General features: G+C 36.3%; 1 protein-coding gene and 1 long non-coding RNA gene across 2 annotated transcripts; both read left to right on the top strand.

Moving 5' to 3' along the window:
- The first annotated feature begins 8,873 nt into the window (after positions 1-8,873).
- LOC133789909 (transcription factor FER-LIKE IRON DEFICIENCY-INDUCED TRANSCRIPTION FACTOR-like) lies at positions 8,874-11,838 on the top strand. The gene is made up of 4 exons (XM_062227577.1): positions 8,874-9,473; positions 10,860-11,075; positions 11,189-11,362; positions 11,486-11,838. Exons 1-4 carry the CDS (start codon positions 8,904-8,906, stop codon positions 11,594-11,596), a joined length of 1,071 nt encoding a protein of 356 aa, XP_062083561.1. The 5' UTR covers positions 8,874-8,903; the 3' UTR covers positions 11,597-11,838.
- A 711-nt stretch (positions 11,839-12,549) lies between these two features.
- On the top strand, positions 12,550-14,256 carry LOC133789908 (uncharacterized). The gene is made up of 3 exons (XR_009873779.1): positions 12,550-13,064; positions 13,176-13,267; positions 13,960-14,256. It is a non-coding gene; the product is annotated as an uncharacterized LOC133789908 (long non-coding RNA).
- The last annotated feature ends 13,716 nt before the right edge of the window (positions 14,257-27,972 follow it).

Here is a 27,972-nt window from a genome sequence, read left to right as displayed (position 1 = left end):
TTCCATGTCCTTGCCTAGACCTCAACCGTGGCGGCCGAGCACCTGGCTATGTACATTCCGCTCGCCGAGCTCTCCAGTCAGGGCTGATCTAACTTGCCCTTGCCTTTACCTGCACCACGTAGCACCCGTGAGCCAAGGCCCAGCAAGAAAACATTACAGATAACTCAAACAATAATAACAGACAAGTAGTTTAGTATGCATGTAAACTCACTAGATAGTCCACAATAGATAATCAGCATATACAATCCAATACAAGATTCATTCTACCACATATACTGCTCATATCACATAATAATCGGGGCCGATGACTTAGGCCGCGCCCTCTGTTTAACCCACTGACTCTAGCCCTCTAAACCAAGCTCAGTGAATAATAAGCTGTCCTTGGCTACCAGTGGCCGAGCTGCGCCCTATGCGCTAGTGAGGCCCTTGGCACCCTTAGGTCGTTGGTTCACTAAATGGCTTGCATGACTTAATACCATCCTTTCAAGCTTTTACAATAGGGAGCCCTTAGTCCCGTCTCATATAGTCAACCAGGTGCAGTTTTCTTACCTTTAGCTTTCAGATGAGCTAGTTACGAGCGATACTCCTTGAGCGCGATCCGATCCTCAAGCCCTAGCTTAACACCTAGTCACAACCATAAAGAAAGACACCATTAACAACCTTAAATGAGCTCCCAAGCCAAGTTCTAGTACTCGGAACATTGAACTTCACCAAATATAGTAAAAGACTCAACCCCGAGCACCCTAGGTTAAATTCCCAAGCCTAAAATCTTAAAATCCCAAAATCCCTTAAGCGCCACGGCATAGGCCACCCATGCCGCGGCATGGCCCCCAAACAGAGCCATCCAAGGCACAAAAACAGGTAAGGGCCGCGGTATTTCTTGGACCATGCCGCGGCCTGCCCTCCTTCCTCAGCATGCAACAACCTTGAAGGGCCGCGGCTCACCAAGAACCATGCCGCGGCCCGACCCTTCGAACCAAGAAAAAACCACAATTTTCAATCTCTAAACCTCACCTTAAGCTATCCCAAAGCCCTCAACTCAAAATCAATTAATAATAACAACATTAGAATGATTAAAACAATGCAATCCAACCAGAAATCCAGCCTAAGACTCACTAAATTCCCAATTCTAATTTATGAAATTTCACCATCAAACTTTAAATTTAACCTTACCTCAGCTGTAGAATCGTTTCTCCAAGAGTCCCCTGACCTATCTTCAAAGTCCCAAGCCTCAATTTCCACCTTGAATGTCAAAACCAAAACCATTTAAAACTCAGCCATTTCTTTAAGTTCCTAACCCCAAAAACGAAAATTCAAAACTTACCTTAGCTCTATCTCAGACCTTGATCAATTCCTGAGCTAATCCTCCAGATTACTCCCTTCAATTCCCAAAGACACAGCTCAATTCCAGTAGTTCCCTCTCAAATTCAGTAGTTTTTCCTTTGCTAAGAGAGAGAAAAGAGAGAAGGAGAGATAGGGTCGGTTTATACTTTTCTGTCTAGTATCTTCTAAGTTTTTTCCAAGTATATCCTTAGACTATTAGATTAATCCCAAAGCTCGGGGTGCCGGAAACGTCCCCGAGGCCAAAATGGTCAAATCCCCCAATTTTCCCGCCTAGACACCCTAACCTCAAATATATCTCCAATTATTTATTTTCATCACCCGATAGTCTAAATCACTACCTGATACCTAAAATACCCCTGACTTGTGATGGACCCAAAACGGGTATGTTTAAAATTTATACTCGCAAGCGCACGAATCGTATTTATAGAATAGTTTTCGTGTAAGCACGAGATCGAACCCAAAGGAGTTGTCTAAAATAAAAAAGAAAACTATTTTAAATCAAAAGTAATAAATTCTAACCTAGCTCCAAAGATTGATGAGTTTTAATAGTATGAACATAAAATGAAATATTGAAAAATAAAGCTATTTAAGAGAATAAAAATAAAGCAATAATGAGTTGACAATAAGTGTTAAAAGAAAAGATTATTAAGATACTAGAATCCACAAAATGTAAGTTTAATAATATTTATTAGTATATTGATTCCCAAGTTTTAGTGATAGTTAAAATAATTTAAACTATCATTTTCCAAGAAGATTTATAATTTTAAGCACAAATTTCTTATAAAAAGATAGGATTTTTCTTCACTTTTCAAAATTATAATTTCAAAGCATTTAGTGTAAATCAATCTAATGAAATAAAAAATAAATCAATGAACATTATTTATAAGGCAAAACATAATATTTTTGTTCTAAGCATGGATGTGTACAATTTAATGACACATCTTACACAAAGAATATTATGTTTATGCACTAATGAAGAACAAAGTGTAAATATGTTCTAACAATCTAAAATACAAGATATTTAAGATGAAAGAAATATATGTAGAAGAAAAATCCATAAACTTTGTTGTATTACAAGGGAAATCAACATACAACATAAATATTACCTAGTTACAAGTTGCTTCATCATGATCTTAATAATCTTATGAAAAAGATTAGAAGCACATAACTAGAGTAGAAATTACAAAATAAATGACATACATACTTGCAAAATGCTCTTGAAAAACCCAAATGGAAGAGAGAATGGTAGAGAGAAAATGAGAGAAAAAGATGGTAACAAAAAACATTAAGCACCCTCAAATGGTCTTGAAAGTCCATATTTATAGCCAAAGTGAGATTATTAAAATAATCAATTTAAATTAATTAAATTGATTAGATTAATTAAATAAAATAAATATGGTATGTAGAGGTAAATTATAGGGTGTAATGATGATGTTGTGGTGAAAATGTGTAGACAAAAGGGTAAAAAGTTGGCATTTTTGTCATAGGGGACACATGAGTATGTTGATGGGCTCAAGAAGATTTTGGTGAATGCAGTGTACGGTTGGGCAATTGGAGGCTGCTGGGGACTTGGGCCGGTTGGGCTGGCAGCTTGGTGAAGCTAATGGGCCTCATGCATGTGTGGTTGAAGCTGGCCGAATGGGTGGCTGTCTTGGGCAATTATGCTAGAGGCGTGAGCTTCATTGTGGGTCTTGGCTTCATGGCTAGGTGATGAAGGCTGAATGTTGAGAGAAAAAAAGACAGGTGGCGGCTGGAGGATTAATTGTTGGAAGAGAAAGTGTTGAAGATGGGATTGATGCTTGGAGTCTTGTTGGCACGTGCAAGCTTGTTGGGAAGGAGAAATTGGGCTTTGGCCCATGGCTTGATCATGGCATTTTCAAGAATGCCACTTTTTCTTTCTTTCTTTATTTTGAAAATGCCATCTTTCTTATATTTTCTTTACTTTTCAAGAGCATAAATTTCCTACAAAATAAATATAAAATAAATCATAATACAATATTTTCAATTATAAAATAAATCAATTTAATTGTTTGAAAATATTAATTATAACTTAATTATATTTTACATTTAAGTTCAATAATACAACATTTTTTTACCACTAAACACAACAATAATTTAAATAATTAAACTACAATATATTACAACAAAATAACTATAAAAACACACAAAAATATATAAAATCAAAATAAGACTAATAAATTCAAAATTACTTAAAAACTTAATAAATTAATTAAAAAACTCAAGAATTAGGCAACAATTAGCACATAAAAAGTGGTAAAATAACTCTATTTTGTAGAGTTATCAACTTGCCCAAAGTCAATTATAATACCCCGTTGTGACTTTTCCCCGCTATCTAGCCCTAGGATCTTCGGCTGCAAATTTATCCACATCATAATGTGGTTCTCACATATATCACATATCATATTACCACATAATATAATCAATTATCACATAAGCATCATTAAACATATAATAACTCATTAAATCACAATTATTCCAGTAATGCCCTCCTGGCACACTAATCAAGGCCCTTAAGCCTTATTAGTGAATTTGGGTCGTTACAGTCAGACCTCTTTGAAGTAAACAACGACCTCGAGGATGTGTAGCCTCGCAAAAGCCATGGAATGACACTTGTATATATTTTTCCATGGTTGCCTTCAGGCGAGATGGCTCGAGCTCAAGAAGTGCAAGCTCAGATGTGGCAGCATCGTCAGCATCTACTTGTTCCGAGCATAAGTGAAGCTGGGCAAAGAGCTCGTGATCGATTGATAGTCTCAGCAAGTTCAATGAAAATTTCTAATCTCGAAGATTTGATGAATCATCTGGGTTAATCAGTTACGTGTGAATATGTTTATTGTTGTATAATCCCAATATTTAAGGGATATCATTTAATCTGTTATTCATTCCCGATCTTCATGGGACGTTTCCATTTATAAAGGAAATAATGCATTGAATAACATTATCTTAATTGATTTACAGAATATCTTCTCGAGATATGTGGGAATGAATTCTGCAACCTTCTCTATAAATAGAGAAGGAAGCACCATTTTTAAATGACCGATTTCTGATTTCTGGGGAGAAAATGCTGGGCAATTCTTCTCTGAAAAGTTTCCAGAAAACTCTCAATTCTTAATAACACAGACTCTGGACTAGGCAGAGTTAACCGCTGAACCACGTAAAAATCCTCTGGTTTTCCTCTTTATTCATTTGAACCAATATTTTATTGTTTAATTGCTCTACTATTTAAGTTTACGAAAAACAGTGTCAATATCCTCGATGCCCAGTTCGATGGGCTGTTAAAAATCATGATTTTCATGGAAACAAACCACTTGCCTCGATAGGCCTCGACATGCCTCGATGCAAATCAATGCAATTAATAGAAAGTACATAACTTTTCACTCGGGTGTACGTTTGAGGTGATTTTTTTTTTAATTTGGGTATTTTCTTGAGATCTATATGTCTAGGTGTACACACACATTTGAGTAGTTGAAAGTTTGAAAACATACCAAACTTTGAAAATATAAGGGTATTGTTTTTAACTTTGGTGTATTTTCAAGCTTTTAACTTCCCAAATGTGTGTGTACACATCTTAGATGTATAGATCTCAAGAAAATACCAAAATTAAAAAAAAAAAAAAAATCACCTCAAACGAACACCCGAGTGAAAATTTTTACACTTTCTATTAATTGCATCGAGTTGCATCGAGGTGTGTCGAGGCATATGGTTTTTTTTCATGAAAATCATGATTTTTAAGATTGTTTAACGCCCAAAATGTGACAACTACTAGGCGGTAGTTGTAGTAAAATCGGGCGGTCAATCCACAAGGAGGTAACCTAAAACCAAAAGATTAGTAGACAATAATACAAAAAGTTAGTAACATGAAATAAATAAAAATAGAAATGAAAGGAGATTTGAGATTTGAGATTTTAGTGTTTTCTTTTTGATGAAATGATAAAACGAGACAAGTGAAATAAAAGTAGGGTGTAATCAAGAGTTTGAGAAATAGAAAGGTTTCAAGAATCATCCATATGCTTGTTTGGTTACTTAGTTACTTGATTTACAAAAATACACAAGTAAATAGTTCACATCCCAACATTTACTTGGAAAATCTAACATTAAATTCCATATTCTTTTCTAACGAAAGTCCATTTGGATTTTATAAAGTTCTTTACTTTAAGAGCACAATGTTAATCTTATGAAAAATCTAAAAGTGACAAAATACCCAAGGGCAATAATGCAATAGAATATTAAACATAAAATTATGTATCAATATTACTTTTACTAATTAGAAGCACATAGAAACAGCATGACTAATCATATATACTATTAGCACAAGTAAATAGAGATGATGATGAAAGAACATAAATAACTCAAATATATTATATTAAGAACATAATAAATCAAAGTAGCAAAATAACATTACTAGCATATAGAATCATCCCTAACCTTCCTAGGAAGATTAGGCCATTATGCTCATGATTCTCACAAAATTCTAAAAAGAAAATATGAGAAGAAAGTGAGTAGAAATTTTACTATAGTTTCTTTACTCCCAAAATTAAATTCCAAAGGTGAAAGAATCCTTATTTATAGAGGGAGAAAATGACTAAAAATAAATAAAACAACAAATGTGGGTTACACAATAAATCTGAAAATATTAATAATAAAATATAATTTTGAAAAATCAAATCTTATTATTAATACTAATCTAGCTATTTTGGTGAATGGTCAATTTTCTCTTTTTCTAAAACACCAAAAAAAATTGAGCTTTGAAGCTAAAAATAGGAATGTGCAAGGCCCAATACCCACAAAATATTGGCTCAAGGTGGCTGGTGGCAAAGGTGGGTTTGACCCAATCCGCAGCCAATGGGGAGGCGCCACGTGGGCACTAACTGGGGGAAGAGAAGGCTGGAGAGAGGCGGGTCGCGCGAGTCGCCAACTGGGTCAGGGAGCTGAGGGGTAGCTGGCTGGAACGTGTGGCACGAGGAGGGCACGCCATATGGCGTTGGGGAGAGAGGAAGGAGGAGGCTGGGCCTTCGATTTCGGCCTTCGGGCCTGGGCAACATTTCTTCAAAAATACCATTTTCTTCATTTTTCTTTTTCAGATTTAACTATTTCTTTGTTCTCTCTTTCTCTCAATGTCCAAATGCAATTTATTTCCTGAAAATTAAACACAAATTAAATTAAAATTAATCTTTTCAATTATAAAATATATTACAATAAATTCATGAAAATATTAATTAAAACTTAATTTATTTTACACTTTAAAACTAGTGAATTTACATTTTTGAGCACTAATCACAACCCTCAACTAGCTTATTGCTAGTCCCTAGCAATTCAAGCGAAAAATAAAACTATCAAGTTGAATAATCAAGTCAAACCAATCAAAATCATCTAAGCATTTTCAAAGTACCAGCAAGAAGTCAGAAATTACTATCTAAGCTACTTCAGTTGCGATTTCAGAGGTGTGTGTGTGTGTGTACCAAACCATTTTCTTTTTATCGCAACTCATAACACAAATAGTATCAAAAAATCTCAAAAGTGCATACCAAAGTTCAAACACAGTACCCTTATATTTTCAAAGTTGGGTATGTTTTCAAACTTTTAAATTTCCAAATGTGTGTGTACACATCCGAGCCGTGTAGATCTCAAGAGAATACCCAAATTTAAAAAAAAAATTACCTCAAACAGACACCCGAGTGAAAAATTATGCACTTTCTATTAATTGCATTGATTTGCATTGATGCATGTCGAGGACTGTCAAGGCCTATCGAGGCAAGTGATTTTTTTTCATGGAAATCATGATTTTTAAGGGTCCATCGAGCTAGGCATCGAGGTCTATCGAGGTATATCTTAAAAATCATGATTTTCATGAAAAAAACCATATGCCTCGACACACCTCGGTGCCACCTCGACATGCCTCGATGCAACCTCGACATGCCTCGATGCAATTCATAGAAAATGCATAATTTTTCACTCGAGTGTCCATTTGAGGTGATTGTTTTTTTTTTTTTTAATTTTGGTATTTTCTTTAGATCTACACATCTAAGATGTGTGCACACACATTTGGGAAGTTGAAAGCTTGAAAACACACCAAAGTTCAAAACAATACCCTTATATTTTCAAAGTTGGGTATGTTTTCAAACTTTCAACTACTCAAATGTGTGTGTACACATCCCAGACGTGTAGATCTCAAGAAAATACCAAAATTAAAAAAAATCACCTTAAACAGACACCCGAGTGAAAAGTTATGCATTTTCTATTAATTGCATTGATTTGCATCGACGCATATCGAGGTCTATCGAGGCCTATTGAGGCAAGTGGTTTTTTTTTCTTCATGAAAATCATGATTTTTAACGGGCCGTCGAGCAGGGCATCGAGGTATATAGAGTTTTCTGCAAATTTTTACATTTCAGATCTAAAAAATTGTGAAAAAATTGCAAAAGAACTAAAAAATCATGCCCAGATCTATTCGAAATGCATAATTTAGTGTCTTAATTGAACTTATATTATGTTTAAGTTTTATATATCATCAAAAACTATCATAGGACATTTTATTTTAGTCTCCATGAACACTTTAAGAGAGAAAAAGAAAGAGAGTAGAAAAAAATAGAGGAGGATGCCAAAGTTGTGAACGTTTTTTCAAAGAAATTTGATGGTGATGATGGTTTGGTGGTGGCTGGCATAACTCCAAAGAATAAAGGTGACCTGAGAGAGAGAGAGATAGGGAGTAGAGAGAGAAGAAAGATGAAGGCTAAACAAATGATAAGAGTATTTTTGAAAACCAAACAAATAACAACATTATTTTGGATATATGTTAAATAATGATATATTTTTATATATACTTCTACGTTGGGCATAAATACCAAAATTTCCCGTTTATATCTAACAAATATTGAAGTGCAAATTATTAATTTATTGCTGGATCGATATGTATACATTCTTTCTAAACTTTTATTTACGGTAAGCACTCATAATTTGGAAAGATCTTCAATTTGTTTTAATAAGATTTGTCATCGAGTTTGCCATGCAAAATGTATACTTATTATAACTTTGTATATAACTTGATATACTAAATCTTTAATTTAACAACATACATACACATAAATCTATCGCCAACGTTTTAAATCCATTAAAAGTATTAATTATAAATTAACTTCCTCTTCTAATTGGTGGGGGAAAAATATCATGATCCGTAATCCAACACCTAATCAAACATATAGTTATTTAAAAAAAAAAATAGATAACAATAAAATTTAAATTCGACCGACGAATTACTTTAAGCCATTAGTTTTGCTAGCTGTCCTTGTTAACTCTTCCAATGAAATTTAAAAAACTAGAAGAAAACATTACAGAACATCACAAAGTTCATCGTTTGATTCTGTTCACACTTGACTTGAGATAAAACTATTAATCATAATATATATATATATATATATATTCCACATTAATTATTTACAATAAAATTAAACATTACTATATAAATACAAGATGCACAGCTCTCACAATCGAAATTGGGATAGGATTATTAATGAAACATTCAATTGATCCAAACTCCAATTATGGGCATCAACAACAACATAAACGATTTAGAGTTACACGACTTGATTGGCGACTCAAACTTCGACCAGTTCATCGATCTAATTCGTGGCGAAAATGATGACCCTCTTGTGAGTTTCGGCTGTGACGACCTCATCAACGGCTCTAATAATTTCGTCCACAACAATATTGATCGTCACTTCCTCGGTGGTACTGATCATCCTTTAAACGATGATAACAATCATGTCTTTGGATTCAACGCCTCTCCGTTGGTGTCGTCGGAACCCAATTCATTGTCGTTTATTGATATATTAGAAATAATGCCGGAATATTTTGAGGGGAAGATCATGAACAATGTGGATATGGTTGGTAATGGTGATGATGATGACGACGATGAAGAAAATGATGGCAACGATTCCTCTGGAACCACAACCACAACAACGCCAACGCCAAAGCCTAACCCAAACCCAAATGCGTCGTCGAAAAGGCCAAAAGTTGACCGGTCCAGAACTTTGATCTCCGAGCGGAGGAGACGAAGTAGGATGAAGGAAAAGCTCTACGCTCTCCGCTCCTTGGTTCCTAACATTACTAAGGTGCATATTATTGTATATTTTTTATCAACAACTTATAGGATATTGTATATCTTAGTTAAGTAATAATTAGTGCTTTTTCGCTTTCGGCCGGTCCAATATAATTATGCTCACACATTATATATATACTAGTATATATGAGATTACATATAAAGTTAAATAGATAAACTTATTAAAAATGTGTGTGGTGTTTAAATTTTTATTTACTGTTGTATGCGTGGTGACTATATACTTTACTACTAATTAATCACTCGTGATCATAGAATGAGAAGTGTACTGTGTACATGATAATTTTTGGCGTATGTATTAATAATGTTGTGCGTAATAATATGTCTATATTAATAACTATATAGATATATATATATTTTCTATATAAAAGTGTGTTATAAAGGAAATTCTTGATTTTAACCGTTTTTTAATTTTTTTTTTTAATTTTAATAAAATATTTTTATATTTAAGGGTAGATTGTAAACATATCTTCAACTTAAATAAAATTAGAAAAATAAATAATTAAACAAATTAAAATAAGATATTTTTAAAATATTTTACAATAATAATTATTTAAAAATAATAAAACTATATATTTTATAACTTAAATAAAATTTCATTCAACTTAAACTTAATAGTATTTTAAACATATAATATATAATATTTTGTTGTCACTGTCAAATTAAAAAACTAGAACAAACATAAACAAAAATAAATAAATATACTAATTAAAATATGATATTTTAAAGATATTTTATGATAATTTAAATAATTAAATCATATTCATTTAAAAATAATGACGACATATATATCATTTTTTTTATCTAATAAATTTGTATGATAATTTGTGTTTTTATCAAGTGATTGAAGCTTTTTTTCTTCGTCAAATTCACCAATAAAGAACATTGTGAGAAACATTATAAACTCAAAATAATTGATACGTGTATACTACTGTCTACACTATGATTTTAATTCATTCTATTATATATATATATATATTTTAAAAAGTGAACCGATTTTTATTAAAATTATAGACAGTATTTACAACTTTATTTGAAACTAAACAAACGTACAATTCTTGCACGTTGCTTTTACCCCGTATTTATATATATATATCGCGTATGTATTTTACAATATTATTTTTCCTCAGTACATAATACTTTTTTTGCACGTGGGACATTATTACCCATGTAAATTTAAACTACTATTAAATTTGTTTATTGGTGTCAATATATTTAAGTGACAAATATTTGTTATCGGTAGCTGATCACTAGTTCTTTGTGGTTAACAAAACTAACATATCCGTTTATTTATGTACTATAGCTACTAGTATATATCTAGAGTAGATTCAATTACTTATCTATAAATATAATTTTATATATTTCTACCATTTGTGTGCAGATGGATAAGGCATCCATAGTTGGAGATGCGGTACTTTATGTACAGGATCTACAAACGAAATCCAAGAAGCTAAAAGCTGAGATTGCAAGTCTTGAAGCTTCTTTAGCGGAAGTAGAAAGAGATCAAGGATCAACAATAATAGAGAACTCAAAGAAGATTAAAGATGACAAAGCCAACGATTCCCATCCCATTCCCAAGATGAAGATAATAACTCAGGTACTTGAGCTAGCTAGCTATATATATATATCTTCATTAATGTCATTATATATACACACATATATATGGCAAAGATGATGATGATGAATATTATTTGGGTATTGGGCATGCAGATGGATATGTTTCAAGTTGAAGAGAGAGGATTCTATGTAAAAGTAGTGTGCAATAAGGGAGAAAGGGCAGGCATATCACTTTACAAAGCTCTTGAATCGCTTACCAACTTTAATATTCAGAGCTCCAACTTGGCCACTGTTTCAGATACTTTTGTGCTCACTTTTACTTTGAACGTACGAAAGCTAATCAATTTCTTTCATTATTATTAGTACACCTTAATTTCACCTACTACGATCAATATATATATATATATTACCTATTGAATACAAGCGTTAATAATAATATGTTGGAAACAGGTACTTAAAGAGTGTAGTGATCAGCGGGAACCCATCAATTTGCCAAATTTGAAGCTTTGGGTTACAGGAGCTTTTATTAACCAAGGATTTGAACTCAAGACAGCCTTCTAGCTAGATCTGCTTTAAATATGTACCTATATATAATATTTTTATATATATTTACTCTCATCGTCTCTCTATTAGTTATCTAATAATATCTGTGTCATTTTCTTCAAAAAAAAAAAAAAAAACTTTTACGTTCTAGTACTATATATTATAAATAAAAGCAGAGATCAATTACTACTTTTAAGCTGATTTTTTTAATGTTTAAGTTTAAACCTAACAAATTTCATGGACCAAAATTCCTCTGCACTGCGATCATGTTAACTTCCCCATCAAGGCCTCAAACCTTCACCAGTCCCATAGACGTACACTATATATAATTAAATTAAATAATAATGTCCCATTTAAATTAAAATATAATTAAGACTTGTTGCTTGAATCTTTTTAAGAAGAAAAACATTTTATTTTCAAATTCACATTATTATTTGTTATTTATTACACTTATTAGGTCATAATTTTTTTTCTTCATTCAAATCCACACTTTTACGCTTAAGTCCTAAAGAGAAGTATATTGTGTTGAAAATCGAACATTTCACAAGCATCTACGAATCACTATACCAAACAACTCTATTAGAGATAGTTTTTAACTATTGTTGTTGACTTTTTGCGACAGTAATATTAATAACTGCATGTAACTAAAAGTTAACGTACGGCAACTATTATTAACTCATACCAAAAATAAAATAAAAATTTATGGAAAATACTCCAACACCATTAAGACCGAACCCCAAAACAGAAAATATACTCAACAAACACAATAAAATCTAAAATAATAAGCCTTCAAACTTCACCATTTTAGTATCATATTCAATAGAAAATAAGATAAATACTATAAGTTAGATTAAAAATTAATCTTGTAGAGACTCAAAAAAAAAAAAAAAAATGAAGTATTAATTTTTTTTTTTTGTGGGTGGGACCCACCTGAGTTTTTTTTTTCTTTTTTCTTCTTCTTTTCCCTTCTCTCTCCCCGAAACCTCTTCTTCTTCTCTCTTTTTCTTTTTCTTTTCTCTCCAAACCAGTCACGGCCACAACCAGTCGGACCACCGCCGGAGCGCCATTTCCAACACGCGCCGGAGTTGCAGCTTCTCTGACCGGCGATGACGGAAACCCCAGAGTTTGGTGATCATCGGAGTAAGGACGCGCCTGTACGGCCACTCTAAAGTTTAGCCGTCGAAACTTTGAAGTGACTTTCCGGCGAACTCCGACCACCGTTCGTCGAGTGGGTGGTACCGTTGGAATCAGTGTCGTGAAATGATCGTCGCTCACTAAGTCATTCCGGTCAACTCGTCATTTTTATCCGGCGAGATTTTGGGTATCTTCGCTCCTTTGGAAGCATTTTCCGGCAACACCGGATCATTTGGGCGCAGGAGCTGTACTTTCATGATGTACTCATCGAGATGATCGTTTTGATATATGACATGCATATATTCGTCGATGTTTCCGGTACCGCCACCAACCGCTATTGTACACCGTTTGGGTGAGGTTCCGGAATTTGAAATTTTTAATATAGTCATATTATATGTCATTGGACACGATTTTGAATAAGGAATGTTATGATGATAATCGTTTTCTCATTTGGTGCACGCAGGAAAAACATGATATAAAAATCAGACTAGATCATTCTAAGATCATCGATAAGCTTAGGAGTGTCGCTTTGAGCTCGGATTAAATTCTAAAGAGGTAAGGACTCAACTAGACTATTGGACTTATTTTACAGGTATTAAATTGTATTCAACATATTCCAATTTTAATATTTGAAAAATTGAAAATTTAATCTGCATGTTTTCTGATTTGTTCTGAGGGCACTGAGTGCCAAATATATATTTTTGTTCACTTATTTTATGCAGGTTATGATTTTTGGGTTATTCAAATGTAGTTGTTATGCTGCCTAATTTTCTAAAATATAAAGGGAATATGTTTATTTCTTTTCATGTTTACATGCATTTGGTTATACCGATGAGAGTCATAGTGATCATGATTGGTGCACGTTGTTGTTTCACGACCTAGTCTCTGTGTCATCATAGGTAGATCAGGTGTCCACTCACCTGTAGGTGTAAAGACCTAGCATCTGTATACATGAAGTGTTCTGAGCCTCCCCCTTATGGTGGTTATCAGGTCCGGCTACCTGATTTAGGATGTCGGATTTTCTATGGTGGGTAACGGGAACTAGGGATCTAGTGGACGGTGTGATGTGCACTTGTAGATATGCTCTTATGATTATTTGTGGTTTCTCTATTTTGGTTTATACATGATGATGTATGTTTTGTTTTCAAAGCTAACCATGAAGGGGTTGTATTAAACTTTTGGGCCCTATGTTATTAGTTGTTTTCCTACTAGGCTTTATACGCTCACCCATATCTCTCCCATTCCAGGAGCCTAGTGACGGGAACGTGGAAAAGATGAATTATTGATGGGGCCAATGTGTTTAGCCTATTTCTATTTCATGTCATTGTCTTATCTGTTGAGCATTTTATATATGTATTCGACTTAGAATCTAATGATCGGTATATCTGAATGAGTTATAAAATAGTTAGGGATGAGGAATGGTGGATGCTAAGTATTATTTTGGGTGTGTATGACTTATTAAATTTAACTATTTGGTGATTACATAACTGTGGGAATATTATTGTTTTATGTATAATGATAAATGATCATACTTTTATTACTAATATTTTTATATCTAATTATAGGAGTTATTTCATTGTTTTAACTTATAATTATAGTACGATTTAATATAAATTAAATGATCATTTATAAAGACTATTTTTCAACGAGGGTCAAAATTTGACCTTTGACTACCCAAGTTATGGATATTACAAATCTGCCACGGCCTAGGGCTCGGATCGTGACAAATCTAGATGCATAAAAATCTTAATGTGGAATAAACAAATTGGTACATAAAATTTAGAGTATGGAATATGTGTACCTTCAGTCATTGCTATTGAAAATCTCGATCTATAAGCGTTAGATATACAAAAGAAAATAAGAAAAATTAGAACGAGTACACATGTTTCCAAGCTTTTACTATCACTTTTAGATAGAGTTACTGAAAGATACAGAATGAGCAGTGAGTTTGGGATCGGAACTATATATTTATAGGATGTGACATTTCATCAGAATACAGAATCTCTGCCACAAATTGAGATATTCTCTCAATCAGTTGGGATATATAAAATTAGACAACAAATAAAATTGGAAAACAAATAAAGTTCATGATTAATTAGAATATTTGTTAATAAATAAAATATTAATTAAATAAATTTAAATCAATTAGTTATAACATAATTGATTCTATATATCATATAAATAAATACTCTAACACTATATTCACTACAAATACTGATGGTTTTCTCGGCACTCTTTTACGCTGGGAAGAACCATGCATTTTTAATTGGCAAAGGCCAAAAGGCCTTAGCCAGCGGCACTGCGCCAGAAAAAGTTGTTGGTAAATTTGATGCTACAAGCACAAAATGTAAAGCATCAAGAAAGGGTTTAAATCTTGTGTGGCACTTTTTCTGGCCGCAAAAATATCAGTGACGGCATACATGATACCGGAACGACATCAGCTTTGCCATTGTCAGGGCAAATGGAACTTTTGCCGGAGTTTTTTTCGGCTGACAAAAGGCCTTTTTCCTAAGGCAATATATATATATATATATATCAAGAAAGATGTGTCATCAATTAATGCTGACCTTTACTCTCACTAGTAAAAGTGTTAGCAAAACTCACCTTGTTTTTTTTTTAATATTGTGAATTATATATTAATTTTTTTAAGTCTAACAAACATTTGTAATAAATCCTAGTAAAATTCTTTTATAATTTGTTTTAATGTTCATAAGTCTACCAAATTTTTTACAATGTTATTTAACCTACTCCAAAATTTAAAACCTGCAAATAACATTCTCAAATAATAGTCCCAAAACATTTAGAATATTTAGAAACAATCAAATAATCCCAATCTATATTTATATACTGAACCATAAAAGATCATATAATCAAATATCGGAATAAACATAAATCTGACTTCTTTTTTTTTTTAAAATTAGACAACAATCTAATTTTTTTTCAAACATAATCAAGGAATACTTTTTTTTCAACTTAACAAAAAAATATCATATTAATACATAATCTAAATAAAATCTATATTTTTCTAACTTTATTATTCACAAAAAATATATATATACAAATAAATAGATATATTTTCATAAACATACACTTTTCTTCAAAAAAAAATTATAAACTTAAATCAGAATTTTAGAGCACAATAATCATGTTTTCTAATAAAACAAAATCAAATTATACACAAATAATGAAATCACATACTTGCAATTAGCTTATTCCAACACAAATATTCTCTTTGTCCCTCTTTGCAAATTTGAAAAATGGAGACAAAATAATCCACACAAATTAAGACAAATAGTTTTTATTCTCACTTTAGAATAAGAAAAAAAAATAGATATAATTTTATCAGTAATCCACACAATTTAAAAAAAAAAAAAAAAATTGTTACACCCCAAATTTTGAGACAAATTTATCTAATCTCGAAATATAGACTCGCTAGAATGTGGACCAAACATATATAAATAAAAGGAAATATGACCATTTATACAAATGAATATATATCCAGAAGCTACATCATTAGTTCGGTTCCAGCATGAGATGTAAGCTCGAAGAGAAGTCTGTCCCGAAGATCAACCTCAAAAGCTCAAGAGGTAAAGATGATGATAGCAATGTGATAATGAACTCGAACCACTATGTAGGCTCGAAAGCGCAAACATAGTGGACAATAGACAGTTATAGCACAACTAATTACGGGCTTGGTTAATGTCGTATTTAAACAATCTTATTTTCATGGGATATTTGATATTTCAAATATCAGATTGTATTTTGAATTTGAATTAGATATTAAAGTAACTTTCCTAAAAATAAGGGAAATAATATCTGTAAACAGGCCTATAAATACCTGGATTTAGTCAATTATTTCTCACACAAAAATTTTGTACTCAAGCTCTATGAAATTGCCTTTAGGCTTTAATGCAGATTATCTCAATAATATTGAATCGTGGACTATGTAGATTTGACTACTGATCCACGTAAAAAACCTCTTCTTTTCTTTTCTTCCTTGATTATTAATAAAAGCTAAATTGCTCTTGTTTAATTTTGGTTGACGAAAAATGTCGTCAATAGTTTGGTTCTTTCATTGAGAGCATTAAGCGTTCTTTCAAACCACTCATTCAGATTTGTGTTCATCATAAAAATGATTGGACCTACTGGAAAATACCACACGGACTGAGGAACATCCCCAATGACTTTTCAAGCAACCTGTTAACGCCTTGATTAGTGTGCTGGGAGGGCATAATTGATTTATGTGTATGTTTAATTAGTTAAATACGTAGCATGCATGATTAATATGAATATATGGATATATTATATGCATGTTTATGAGTATTAGATATGCATGTGGACCATTTATTGCTGATAAGGGCATATATTTAATTTTGGCCCGTTGAGGGCATAAATGTGATTCTATGTCATTTGTGATTGAGACCACATTATTGTGTAGATATATTTGCAGCTTATGGCTCGAGACAGTTCTAGTGAGCGGAGTAGCGAAATAGTCACAGCGGGGTTTAATACCCAGCTCAGGGAAAGCCTGGGAATATTTTTGGGAACTTAGAGAAATATTTTGGGATTTATTAAATAATGAATAAATGCTTGGTAATCAATTAGACATGACGGGGTTAATTGATTAATGGTAGGAACACTTGAGGAACTAGAGGGAACTGGGAGCGGAATGACCATTTTACCCCTTAGTACCCTTAGTGGACCAATAAGCTTAGAGGGGCAAAGAAGTATTTTGTTTAAGAAAGGAATAAACTCAGTAAAATCCTAAGGAATAACCAGAAGATTTTGGAAGACTCTCAGCTCATTCTCACCCCCTCTCACCCACGGTTCTCTCTCTCCCTTAAGCTCGAGGAATTTTGATGAATTGAAGATTGGAACTAGGGAAATTCACCTCTGGGAACCTAAGGATTAAGCTGAGTTCATTCAAGATTACTGTTGGGGAAACTAGGCTACAATTTGAGGTAAAAGTTCTAGTCTAATACTCTAATTTTGCTGAGATTGTGTTAAGAAGTTTGAGTTGCATGGGGCTTAGTTTAAGTTATTTGATTTTGGGTGTTAGGAAGTGTATAGATTGTTGATAAGGTTGGATATGATGTTTATATTGTGGGGATAAGGATTCTGGATTTGGTTATGAAGTTGGCTAAGAGTTTGGTTGAATTTTAGAGGTTTTTGGCTCGGAAGAATGTGGAGAAAACCCAGAAATTATTGGTACATGGGGGCGCGCAGCGACCCAACTCATGGGCGCCGCGACCTGCATTCCCAGAAGGCCTTGGGTGTGCTCCCTGTCTTGAAGGCACGTTGTGGCACTAGGGGGGGGGGGGCAAGTCGCGGCTTGCCTCCCCCTGAGGCTTGGGGGTTGAGTCTCTGACTTGGGGGAGCGCCGTGACCCTTAGGGCCAAGTCGCGGCCCGCCCAAGGGATTTTGGCCTAGGTTGTATTTTTTAGAATTAGAAGGGCTCGGGGGTTCGAATCTAAGCGCTCAGGACGATTTCTACTACTCGATTTAGTAGAAATCTAGGTCCCAGTGGTTAGCTAATGTTTCCTAAATATTTATATGGATTAGAAATTGATGATTACCCATTGGTCACTGTGACTAGGTTTATCGCCAAGGCTCAGAACTGAGGCTCGTGCTCAGGACCATTTTGTATTCTCCGCTCGGAATTCGAGGTAAGAAAACTGCACCCTTCAATGGTTGTGAACGGGACTGAGATTCCCAATATTTGAGTATGTGTACTGTATGACTGAATGATCGATATGGTATATGAGAATGAACGGCCTAAGAGAGCCGGGGCTGATGACTTACGCACAGGACGCGACTCGGTCACTATGAGCCGGGTCAGCTAAATAAACAATGGACTCAGCCTAAGCGAGTCGGAGTCAGTTGAGTAAACAGAGGGCTCGGCCTAAAGGCGCCGACCCTATACATTTGTATATTTATTAAGATATATTTATGATCGTACATGTTTGCTGTTATTAGTTTGATGCCTGTGATTTGTTGAACATTTGGATGACTGTCTTATGATTGATTGGATGCTATTACTGATTATGTATTTGCTGTTTTGGTTTTCTTGCTGGGCCTTGGCTCACGGGTGCTACATGGTGCAGGTAAAGGCAAGGGAAAGATGGACCAACCATGAGTTGGAGAGCTCTGGGGGTGACGTGTACTTTGTCAGCTACTCGTCCGCAACAACCGAGGGATAGAACAGGGATAGAGCCTTAAATTTTGTATTTTTCCATTAGAGTGGCTAGTGGTTGTACACAACTTTTGAGGATTGTAAATGGTCACTTAAACCCTATTTTCGGGACCCCATGTAACAAACACCTATTTCAATTAAAAGTAACCGTTTATATCCAAAATCTATTAACCCTAACCTATTGATTGACCTTAGGATCACATTTTTATTTAAACAAATTGATTAGCAAGTCTTGCACTATTTTAAAATACACAGTGTAACGGCCTGGGTTATCCAGGGCGTTACAACTTGGTATCAAAGTCGTCTAGGTTTAAGGGTTCCTGAAGACTGGCTGGGCATGTACACTCGCCGCTAAAGACAAGATTGGCTTAGGGTTTGGTAATTGTATATATGTGATTATATGCCTAAATGTTTGAATGGAATATACATGATTTGTTGCATGATTAATAGGGAGCATGAGATATTGATAGGGCTTGGCCCTTGACTGCTGTATGATTGTTATAAGACATGCTTATTAGCATTGCTACTGCATGTGAATGGATATTTGAATGCTTGCTTGCATTTTGATTGCTTTTGGCTGTTTGAGTTTTGATGGTGGACTATGGAAAGACTGTTAACCTGTCATCATTGCCCAACGGTCGAGTTGTTTATTACAGATAAACTTGGATAGCTATGCCTCCAAGGCAATCTATAAGACTAGCCGACATAGGGTCTAAGGCTAGAGATGTGATCAGGGCCAATAATCTCCACCAGTCCCTAAGAACTGGCAGCAGATACTTGGTGATATGCAAGCCCGGTTACAGAGCCAAGAAGAGTAGACCCGCCTCTTAAGATAGTAGGCTACGTCAAGGAGTGCTGCACCTATTTTGCCACCTAATGTGGCACTAGTTGTACAACCACTTGAGGTTGGGAATAGGTGGGAGACAATGAGCGGTTTAGGAGACAACATCCTCCAACATTTGAGGGAGGACCAGATCCTACGAAGGCCGAACAGTGGATGAGTATGATCACTTCTATCTTGGATTTTATGAGGGTGGAAAGTAATGACAGGGTGGCCTATGCCACCTATATACTTAGAGGGGATGCCCATATTTGGTGGGAGGTGGCATCACAAACCAGGGACAGTTCTACTTTGAGTTGAGATGGGTTTAGAGATCTGTCCAGTTAGAAATACTATATCATTGCCGTCAGGGCAGCAAAGGTGAATGAGTTTATTGGGTTGGTACAAGGCAGCATGACAGTTACAGAATATGCCCTGAAGTTTGATAGGCTTGCAAAGTTTGCACAAGATTTAGTGCCTATTGATGCAGTAAGACATGAAAAATTTATTTGAGGGCTTAATGCTACGATAGCCCAAGATGTGAGAATCACAACAGTACCTGGGGGAACGACTTATGCCCAGGCTATTGAGAAGGCTCTTACCGCTAAAGAGGCAGAGAATAAGATTTGGAGGGAGAATGCAGAGAGATGGGAGGTTCGCAGGGCGGTGCCTCCATACACAGGGTTTGGTAAGGGTGGAGGCCTCAGTGACTTGAAAAGGAAGACCCTTGACACTTCGACCACTACTGTTCCTGATAGGAGGGGTTGGGGTGCTCATGGTGGCCGCCAAGGAGGTGGTGAGACATGGAGAAGTTACCCAGAGGGCACGAGGTGCAGAAGGCGCCATCTGAGCGAATGTCAGGCAAAGGCTTGTTATGTGTGTAGGGTGGTGGGACACCTCAAGAAGGACTTCCCAACAGCAAAGAAAGAGGAATCAGGGAAGGTGGACAGCTTGAATCCAGCTCGAATGTTCACCTTGACGCAGGCAGAGGCCGAGGCTAGTCCCTCGGTAGTGACATGTTAACTTTCTAGCGTTGGCTCTTCTTATGCTGTTTGTTTCTAGTAAAGTGATTGATATATTGTGTATACCTAGTGAGTATTATACTAAGGGGTGTGGGGCTTTACTGCCTACAAGAGAACTGGTAGTTTCTAGGAGATGGATTAGAGCAGTGCCTGTGATGGAAGATAATAGGGAACTATTAGTAGACTTGATCGAGTTGAGTATGGATGACTTTAATATAATTCTAGGAATGGATTGGTTGGCCAGATATGGGGCTACCATTGATTGTAGGAAGAATATGGTGACTTTTGAGCATGAGGGAGAGGAACCCTTTGTTTTCGCGGGTGCTGTGCATGGACCCCGCATACCTATGATATCAGCATTGAGGGCTAGGGACCTATTGCAGGGAGGTTGTATAGGTTTCCTTGCCAATGTGGTGGATACCACCAGGGTTATGCCAGCAGGTCCGGGAGAGACCAAATTGGTACGCGAGTTCTTGGATGTGTTTCTTGAGGATTGTAGTGTCCTAGAATATTTACTTAGCTAGCTAGATAGTTTTAATGCCCCAAATTTCCTAATAAGGTTTGGGACCTTGATTAGGTGGCCGGGAAGGCCATAATTGATTTATTATGCTATTTAATGATAATATGCATGTTTAGGTGTATTAAATATGCATGTGAACCCATTTCTGATTAATTGGGTGATTTTCATATTTTGGCCATTTCGGGCATATTTGGCATATATGTGATATGTGTGTGGTGCTGTATTATTATTTGGTTATGATAGGGTTACTCAGCACGAAACGATCATAGGACGTAAGCTAGTGGGAAAGTCACAACGGGATTTGTTCTTGACTCGGAGTGAGTCAAGGGGTATTTAGAGCATTACTGGGTTATTGGGTAATGGGAATCAATATTTGGTGATAAATTGGGAATTAGTAAGATCAGGGGGAAATTCTGGAGGTTTTGACTATTTTGTCCCCAGGGGTGTTTACGGGCCCCTGAGTGTTAAGATTTGTTTGAGGCTACTTAAGTTTGAAGTAACCTTCTAAGAAATAAAAAGAATGTTCAGAACATTCTCTCTCCCTCAAAGTTCCATTTTAGACTCCCGATCGCATTTTCGAAGGAAACTTGAGTTCTAGGACTCAGATTCAAGCGAGGATCGAGGCATAGCAATCCTAGGAAATATTAGAAGCTTATTATCTGGAGGATTTAGTTGGAAACAACTCAATCAGAGGTAATTCAAGTTTTAAGTTTTAAGTTTTTAAGCTTGAATTGGACTTTGTGCTTTGATGAGATTTTGATTGGTTAAAGACTTGGGTTTTATTTGTTTGGGATCATGGGGATGTTTGAGAACTTTGATTTTGAGTTTGGAGATGTTTGGATAGGGTTTTGGAAGGTTTTAAAAGGTTAAAAACGGGGAAAAACGGCTAGTACGAGGTTGGACCGCGACCCTGTTCTTGGGCACCACGACTTAGGCTCGAAGAAGCAGGTGGAGGTTCTGTTTGGCCTGAGGGCCGCGACGCTTGGATAGGGGGCCGCGACACTTGGTGCTGTTTATGGCAAAATTTATGTTTTGGTTAGGAGAACTCAAACCTTAGGCCTCGGGATCGTTCCTACTACCCGGTTTAGTGGGATTTGATGTCTTGGAGGCTAGGTCTTGGTTCCGGGATTGGTTTTAGAACTTGAACTCATTGGATCACCATTTATGGTTGTGACTAGATTATCACTAGAGGCTTGGAGTAAGGATCGTGCTTGTGGCTCGTTTATTGGTAACTTGTGCTTGGACCAAAGGTAAGAAATCTGCACCCCATATGTGAACATTGATAACATATTGAATGCTTAGCAATCTTGCTCACTTGTATATGTTCATTATTAAGACATGTTGGATGTTTAAATGTGATGCATGTGATGCACGAGAAACATGTGATTAGGGCATGCCATGAATATTTAATATGAGACTGTTAAGAGCTTGAGTCTCTGTGTTTATGCATGATTCCAATTATGCTAGCAATTGTTAAGTAAGCATGTTGAATGCCCTGTATTTGGATATTTGACATATGATATATGTTTCATAGCATTGCTTACTTGTGCATGGCCCTGACCATTCAGACTTGGCATTGGTCGTGTGTTACCGACTTAAGAGCCAGAAACGGTACAAGCGTCATGAACGCAGAGTCGATAAAAGATTAGATCTAATCGACATCTGCATTAAATGGCTCAGAAGAGCGTTAATGCCGGACCAACCTCAAGTTTGATGAATACTATAAGCGCTTGTCTAGCCAAAGGCTAGTTACTTAGAGCCACAATGACTATTTAGTCACATGGCTATGGGTGCCGAGCCCTGTGTGACTTACCCATCAGTCACTCATCTGTTTAAGCTAGTGACTTACCCATCAGTCACTCATCTGTTTAAGCTGGTGAATTACCCATTAGTCACTCATCTGTTTAAGCTAGTGACTTACCCATCAGTCACTCATCTATTTAAGCTAGTGACTTATCCATCATTCACTCATCTGTTTAAGCTGGTGACTTACCCATCAATCACTTATCTGGTCAGAGCCATTCCAGGAAATCCCAGGTGACGGATCCGTCACATGGCTATGGGTGCTAAGCCCCATAGTGACTTGCTTGTCAGTCACTCATTATGGTTTAACAGAACCTCAAAGTGATATTCACTCATTTGTTCAGGGCTATAAGCTCTGTATGATCATTCTGATCATCATTTGCATGGCTTTGGGTCTTGAGCCTTGTGGTGACTTGCTTGTTAGTCACTCAGTATGGTTTACCAGAACCTCAAGTGTTAAATCACTCATCTGATTAGGATTGACTTGATAGTCATCCAATCAGGAGGGCATGATTTCTTATCCTAGATTCCCCAGCATTAATTGAATTTATTTGCATGCTTGAATAGAGCTATGTTTGCTAGGCATGCCAGATATGATTTGATGTCATGATATGATTATTCATGAGCATATTGAGTTTTCTTTCTGGGCTTCGGCTTACGGATGCTATGTGGTGCAGGTAAAGGCAAAAGAAAGCTGGACTATCCTTGAGTTGAAGAGCTTAGGTGACGATGTGTACATATGCAGCTGCTCGACCGCCATGGCTGAGGTTTGAAGGAGAGGAACTAGAGTTAAAACCTGTTTTGCCGCTTAAATGGGCTGGTTGTAAATATTTTTTTGTAATAGACCTTTAAAATTATATTTTTGGGATCCCAATGTATATAGTAAATGTTCTAGTGAAACGTTATATCTTAACCGAAATTTTTAATCCCTAAACTTCTAATCATACTTAGTTACACGATTATGGCCAAATGACTCGGTTAGCGAGTTTAGCACTGTTTAAAATGTGCATCGTAACGGTCCCTAGAGTGTTGGGCATTACAATTTGGTATCAGAGCCTGCCAAGGTTTATGGGTTCCTGAAGACAAGCTGGGCATGTACACTCATCACTGAAGATAGCTTCACTCAGGGAATGGTAACTATTTCTGTAGTTATGTGCTTAACTGTTTAAATAGAATGTAATTGCTTTACCTGCACATTGTATTAGGGAGCATGAGATTCTGATAGAGCCTAGCTCTTGACTATATGATTATATGATCCGTGAATATATCTATGAATGCGATCATATGATTACTTGCTCTATGAATATATAAATGTGATATTCGCATGCTGGAGTTGGAGGCAAGGTATGAATGTAGGAAGAGCTGAGATTATGATTGAAGTATGAATGCCATGTGCATGTCTTTTAGCACTGCAAGTGGTTTGTAAATGTGGTGTGGTAAGATTGTTCCCGTGGGGAAAGTTCTTGATATGCTCATCATGATTAATGGGTCAAGTTATTGACTGCAGATTCAATCAGCAGGTTTATATCCAAGGCAGATAATGAGGCCTGGTGGTGGTTATACAGAGGCTGGGAGTTACAGCCAGGGTTTCAGTTCTTCATCTGCTCCTATGAATTTTCAGCGGATGTTCACAGATTTGATATCAAGATTGCAGAGGCATGAGGAAGAGATCAGGTGTCTAAAGCAACAGTGGAACCTGTCAGGAAACACTTCTTCCTTGGTTATGCCAGGAGTGGCATCAGCTTTGGCTCAGCCTAGGGTTGAGAACAGATGGGAATTTCTCTGTGGAAGATTCCAGGAGTATTACCCTCCAGTTTTCGAGGGAGGCCTAGATCCATTTAGAGCTGAGTAGTGGATGGGCATGATCAGTTCCATTCTTGACAATATGAGGCTGGTGGGTCACGATAGGGTGATCTGTGCGACATTTGTATTGCGAGATGATGCCCAGACGTGGTGGGAAGTGATATCCTAGACACGGGACACAACTGTGATGGATTAGAAAGAGTTTAGGCAGCTATTTAATGAGAAGTATTATTGTGATGTAGCCAAGACTGCTAAGATGAATGATTTTTTGAATCCCGTCCAGGGAAAGGCATCAGTAACTGAGTATGTTAACATATTTGATGGGTTGGCCAAGTTTGCTTTTGACATGGTACCCACAGATGTAGCTCGAAAGGAAAGGTTTATTCAAGGATTGAATCCTGGAATAGCTTGAGGCATTAGAGTTGCCCTAGTGCATGAAATCTCTACCTATGCTCAGGTGGTAAAGAAGGCTCTTGCTATTGAGAGCATAAGAAATGAGAAGAAGAGTGCTAGGGAGCACAGAGCTCAGGTGGTCATACCTCCACTTATTGGAGCAAGCAAGAATGAAAGCTGGAGGATTCGTCCAATATGCACTCGGTGCAAGAGGCATCATCTAGGATAATGCCGAGCAAAGACATGTTTCTTATGTAAAATGGTTGTGCATTTCAAGAAGAATTGCCCAAGGCTAAGAGAGGATGAACAAAAGGGGATGGACAACTTGACTCCAGCTCGAGTGTTCGTTCCAATGCAGTCTGAATTTGAGACTGAGACTAGTTCTTCAGGGGTGGCAGGTCAGTTTTCTAGTTCTGATTTTTAAGTTATGCTGACTGGTTTTGGTGCCATGCTGTTCCTTTGTTTGTTGCATATGGAGAAGCATAAAGTTAGTATGCAAATTGCATGGTTATGTTGTGATGGGAAAAGTGATACTGTATTGGTGATTTAAGAGATGAATTGGATTATGATGAAAATGACTCATCAGTTGATATGATAAGGTTGGTTATATTGATTTTTGAGATGATCATGGATATGGATGGGTTAAGTAAGTGTGGGGAAATTTTAAATGGCAAGGAAAGAATAGTATCTCTTGGGCTTGAGAGAGGAAAGCCTTGTGGCAGTTGGTACTGTGCATAGATTTGGTATGCTGATGACATCTGTATTGAGAGCTAGAGTTTTATTGCAGGGGGATGCATAGAATTCTTAGCTAGTGTGGTGGATACCACTTAGATTGTGCCAACAGAGTCAGGACAAACTGGAGTAGTCTGTGAGTATCTTAATGTACTTCCAGGGGATTAGTCGGGGTTGTATTTGCATAAAAATGATAGAATGGTGATTGGATTAGTGCCAGGAATGGAGTCAGATTTAGGGCACTGTATTGAATGGCTCAGCAGAGTTGTAAGATTTAAAGGCTCAACTATTGAGTAAGATGGTATTCTCTAAGGTGGATCTTGGATCTAGTTAGTACCAGCTAGAGATCAGGGAGAAGGATATGCAAAAGATTGTTTGTACCAAATAAGAGCACTGGGAGTGCTGAGTATGTTTTGAGAATTTGTTTAATGCTAAGTGTTTATGTATCGGATGATCAGAGTGTGCAAAGGATTATTTGAATGGGATTTGTGATCGTCTTAGACGATGGTATTGTGGTGTATTCTCTGCGAAAATTTGCCAAGGTAAAGGAACGCCTTAGGGGCAGGAGTTTCCTTGGGTGGTAAGGATATTACAGGTGCCTTGGGAAAGAGTTCTAAGTCTTCTTACAGATCATAATCAATTAGTAGGAGGATATGACACCTCAGTGACAGGGGAGAAGTGATTGCTTATGCAACATGTTGGTTAAAGGATCTGACCAGAACTAGAGTAGAGTTTCTGGTGGGACAGGTGGTCAGTTTTATGCTTGAAATTACTATCTCAGAGAGGATTAAAAAGGAAAGGCGATTAAGTGAACCACATATAGGAAAGATTGAGTGGAAAGTCTTATCTGGATTAGCTAAGGATTAAACAGTGTCAGGTATGAATTTATTATGGTATAAGGATCGGACTTGGGATCCGATGGACACTGAGGTTAATTGGGAGATTCTAGATGAATCTCGTGCTACTCTTCTTATTTTATTCATTTAGGTATCATGACAGTGTATTAGAGTTTGAAAGCTTTATAGTGGTGGCCTGAGATGGAGAAGGGCATAATGGAATGTGTGGTAAAATTCTTAACCTGTTAGCAGGTTAGGATAGAGCATCAGAAATTGGTAAGGACATTGTAGTCTTTGAGTATTCCATAATGGAAATAAAAAGCATTGCAATGGGTTTCACGATGGGGCTGCCCAGGATAGTGGGCGATAATGAGTTGGCATTGGGTCATTATGGACCAGTATTCCAAGTGAGTTCATTCCTATCAGTAAGAACAAGTAACACAGCTGATCAGTATTCAGATCTCTTTGTGAGAGAGATAGTGTGCCTTCATGCAATTCAAGATCTATCTTATCAGATGAAGACTCTATTGTTATCTCCAGGTCTTGGAGGGGTTAAGGAAGGCGATGAGGATATAGATGGGATTCAGTACAGTTCATTGTCCTCAAATTGGTGTTAATCAGAGAGAGAGTTATCCAGTGTTGGAAAGGTACCTTATGGGATAAGGTATGGTAGAGCATGTTTGTCACTCATTCATTGGAATGAGATGGGTGAGATGTTATATCTGGATCATGAGATGGTTCAGTGGACCATTGAGGTTACTAGAGGTTAGAGCTTGGATGCTCACTTCTCAGAGTAAATGGAAAAGTAGGAACAAGGAGTTCCAAGTAGAAGATTGTATCTTCCTTAAAGTATCACCATGGAAAGGGGTGAGAGGTTAAGGGCAAGTTGAGCCCTAGATTGTTATGACAGTTTGAGTCCTACATAGGACAGGTTAGGTTGACTTTGGTTCGACCTTATCTTTGGCACTGTCAGTTATGAACAGTGTAGTATGTATTTCCATGCTGAGGACGTGGGTTAAAAGAAACTCATGAGTTAAGTTATGAGAATCTGGATATTGAGGCTAAGGGATCCTGTAAAGAATAGCCAGTCCAGATATGAGACAGGAAGAATAAGATTCTGAGGGACAAAGTTGTACCT

This window comes from Humulus lupulus, chromosome 7, assembly GCF_963169125.1.
Source record: "Humulus lupulus chromosome 7, drHumLupu1.1, whole genome shotgun sequence".
NCBI lineage: Eukaryota > Viridiplantae > Streptophyta > Magnoliopsida > Rosales > Cannabaceae > Humulus > Humulus lupulus.
The sequence above is the reverse complement of the archived record's forward strand: the minus strand, read 5'-3'. Positions and strand labels throughout refer to the sequence as shown.

Bases quoted from the DNA above. Each gene is read 5' to 3' on its own strand.
- LOC133789909 (XM_062227577.1), top strand. From the start codon at position 8,904: ATGGGCATCAACAACAACATAAACGATTTAGAGTTACACGACTTGATT. The intron at 9,474-10,859 runs GTGCATATTATT...ATTTGTGTGCAG, and splicing joins TGGTTCCTAACATTACTAAG to ATGGATAAGGCATCCATAGT. The intron at 11,076-11,188 runs GTACTTGAGCTA...TTGGGCATGCAG, and splicing joins AGATGAAGATAATAACTCAG to ATGGATATGTTTCAAGTTGA.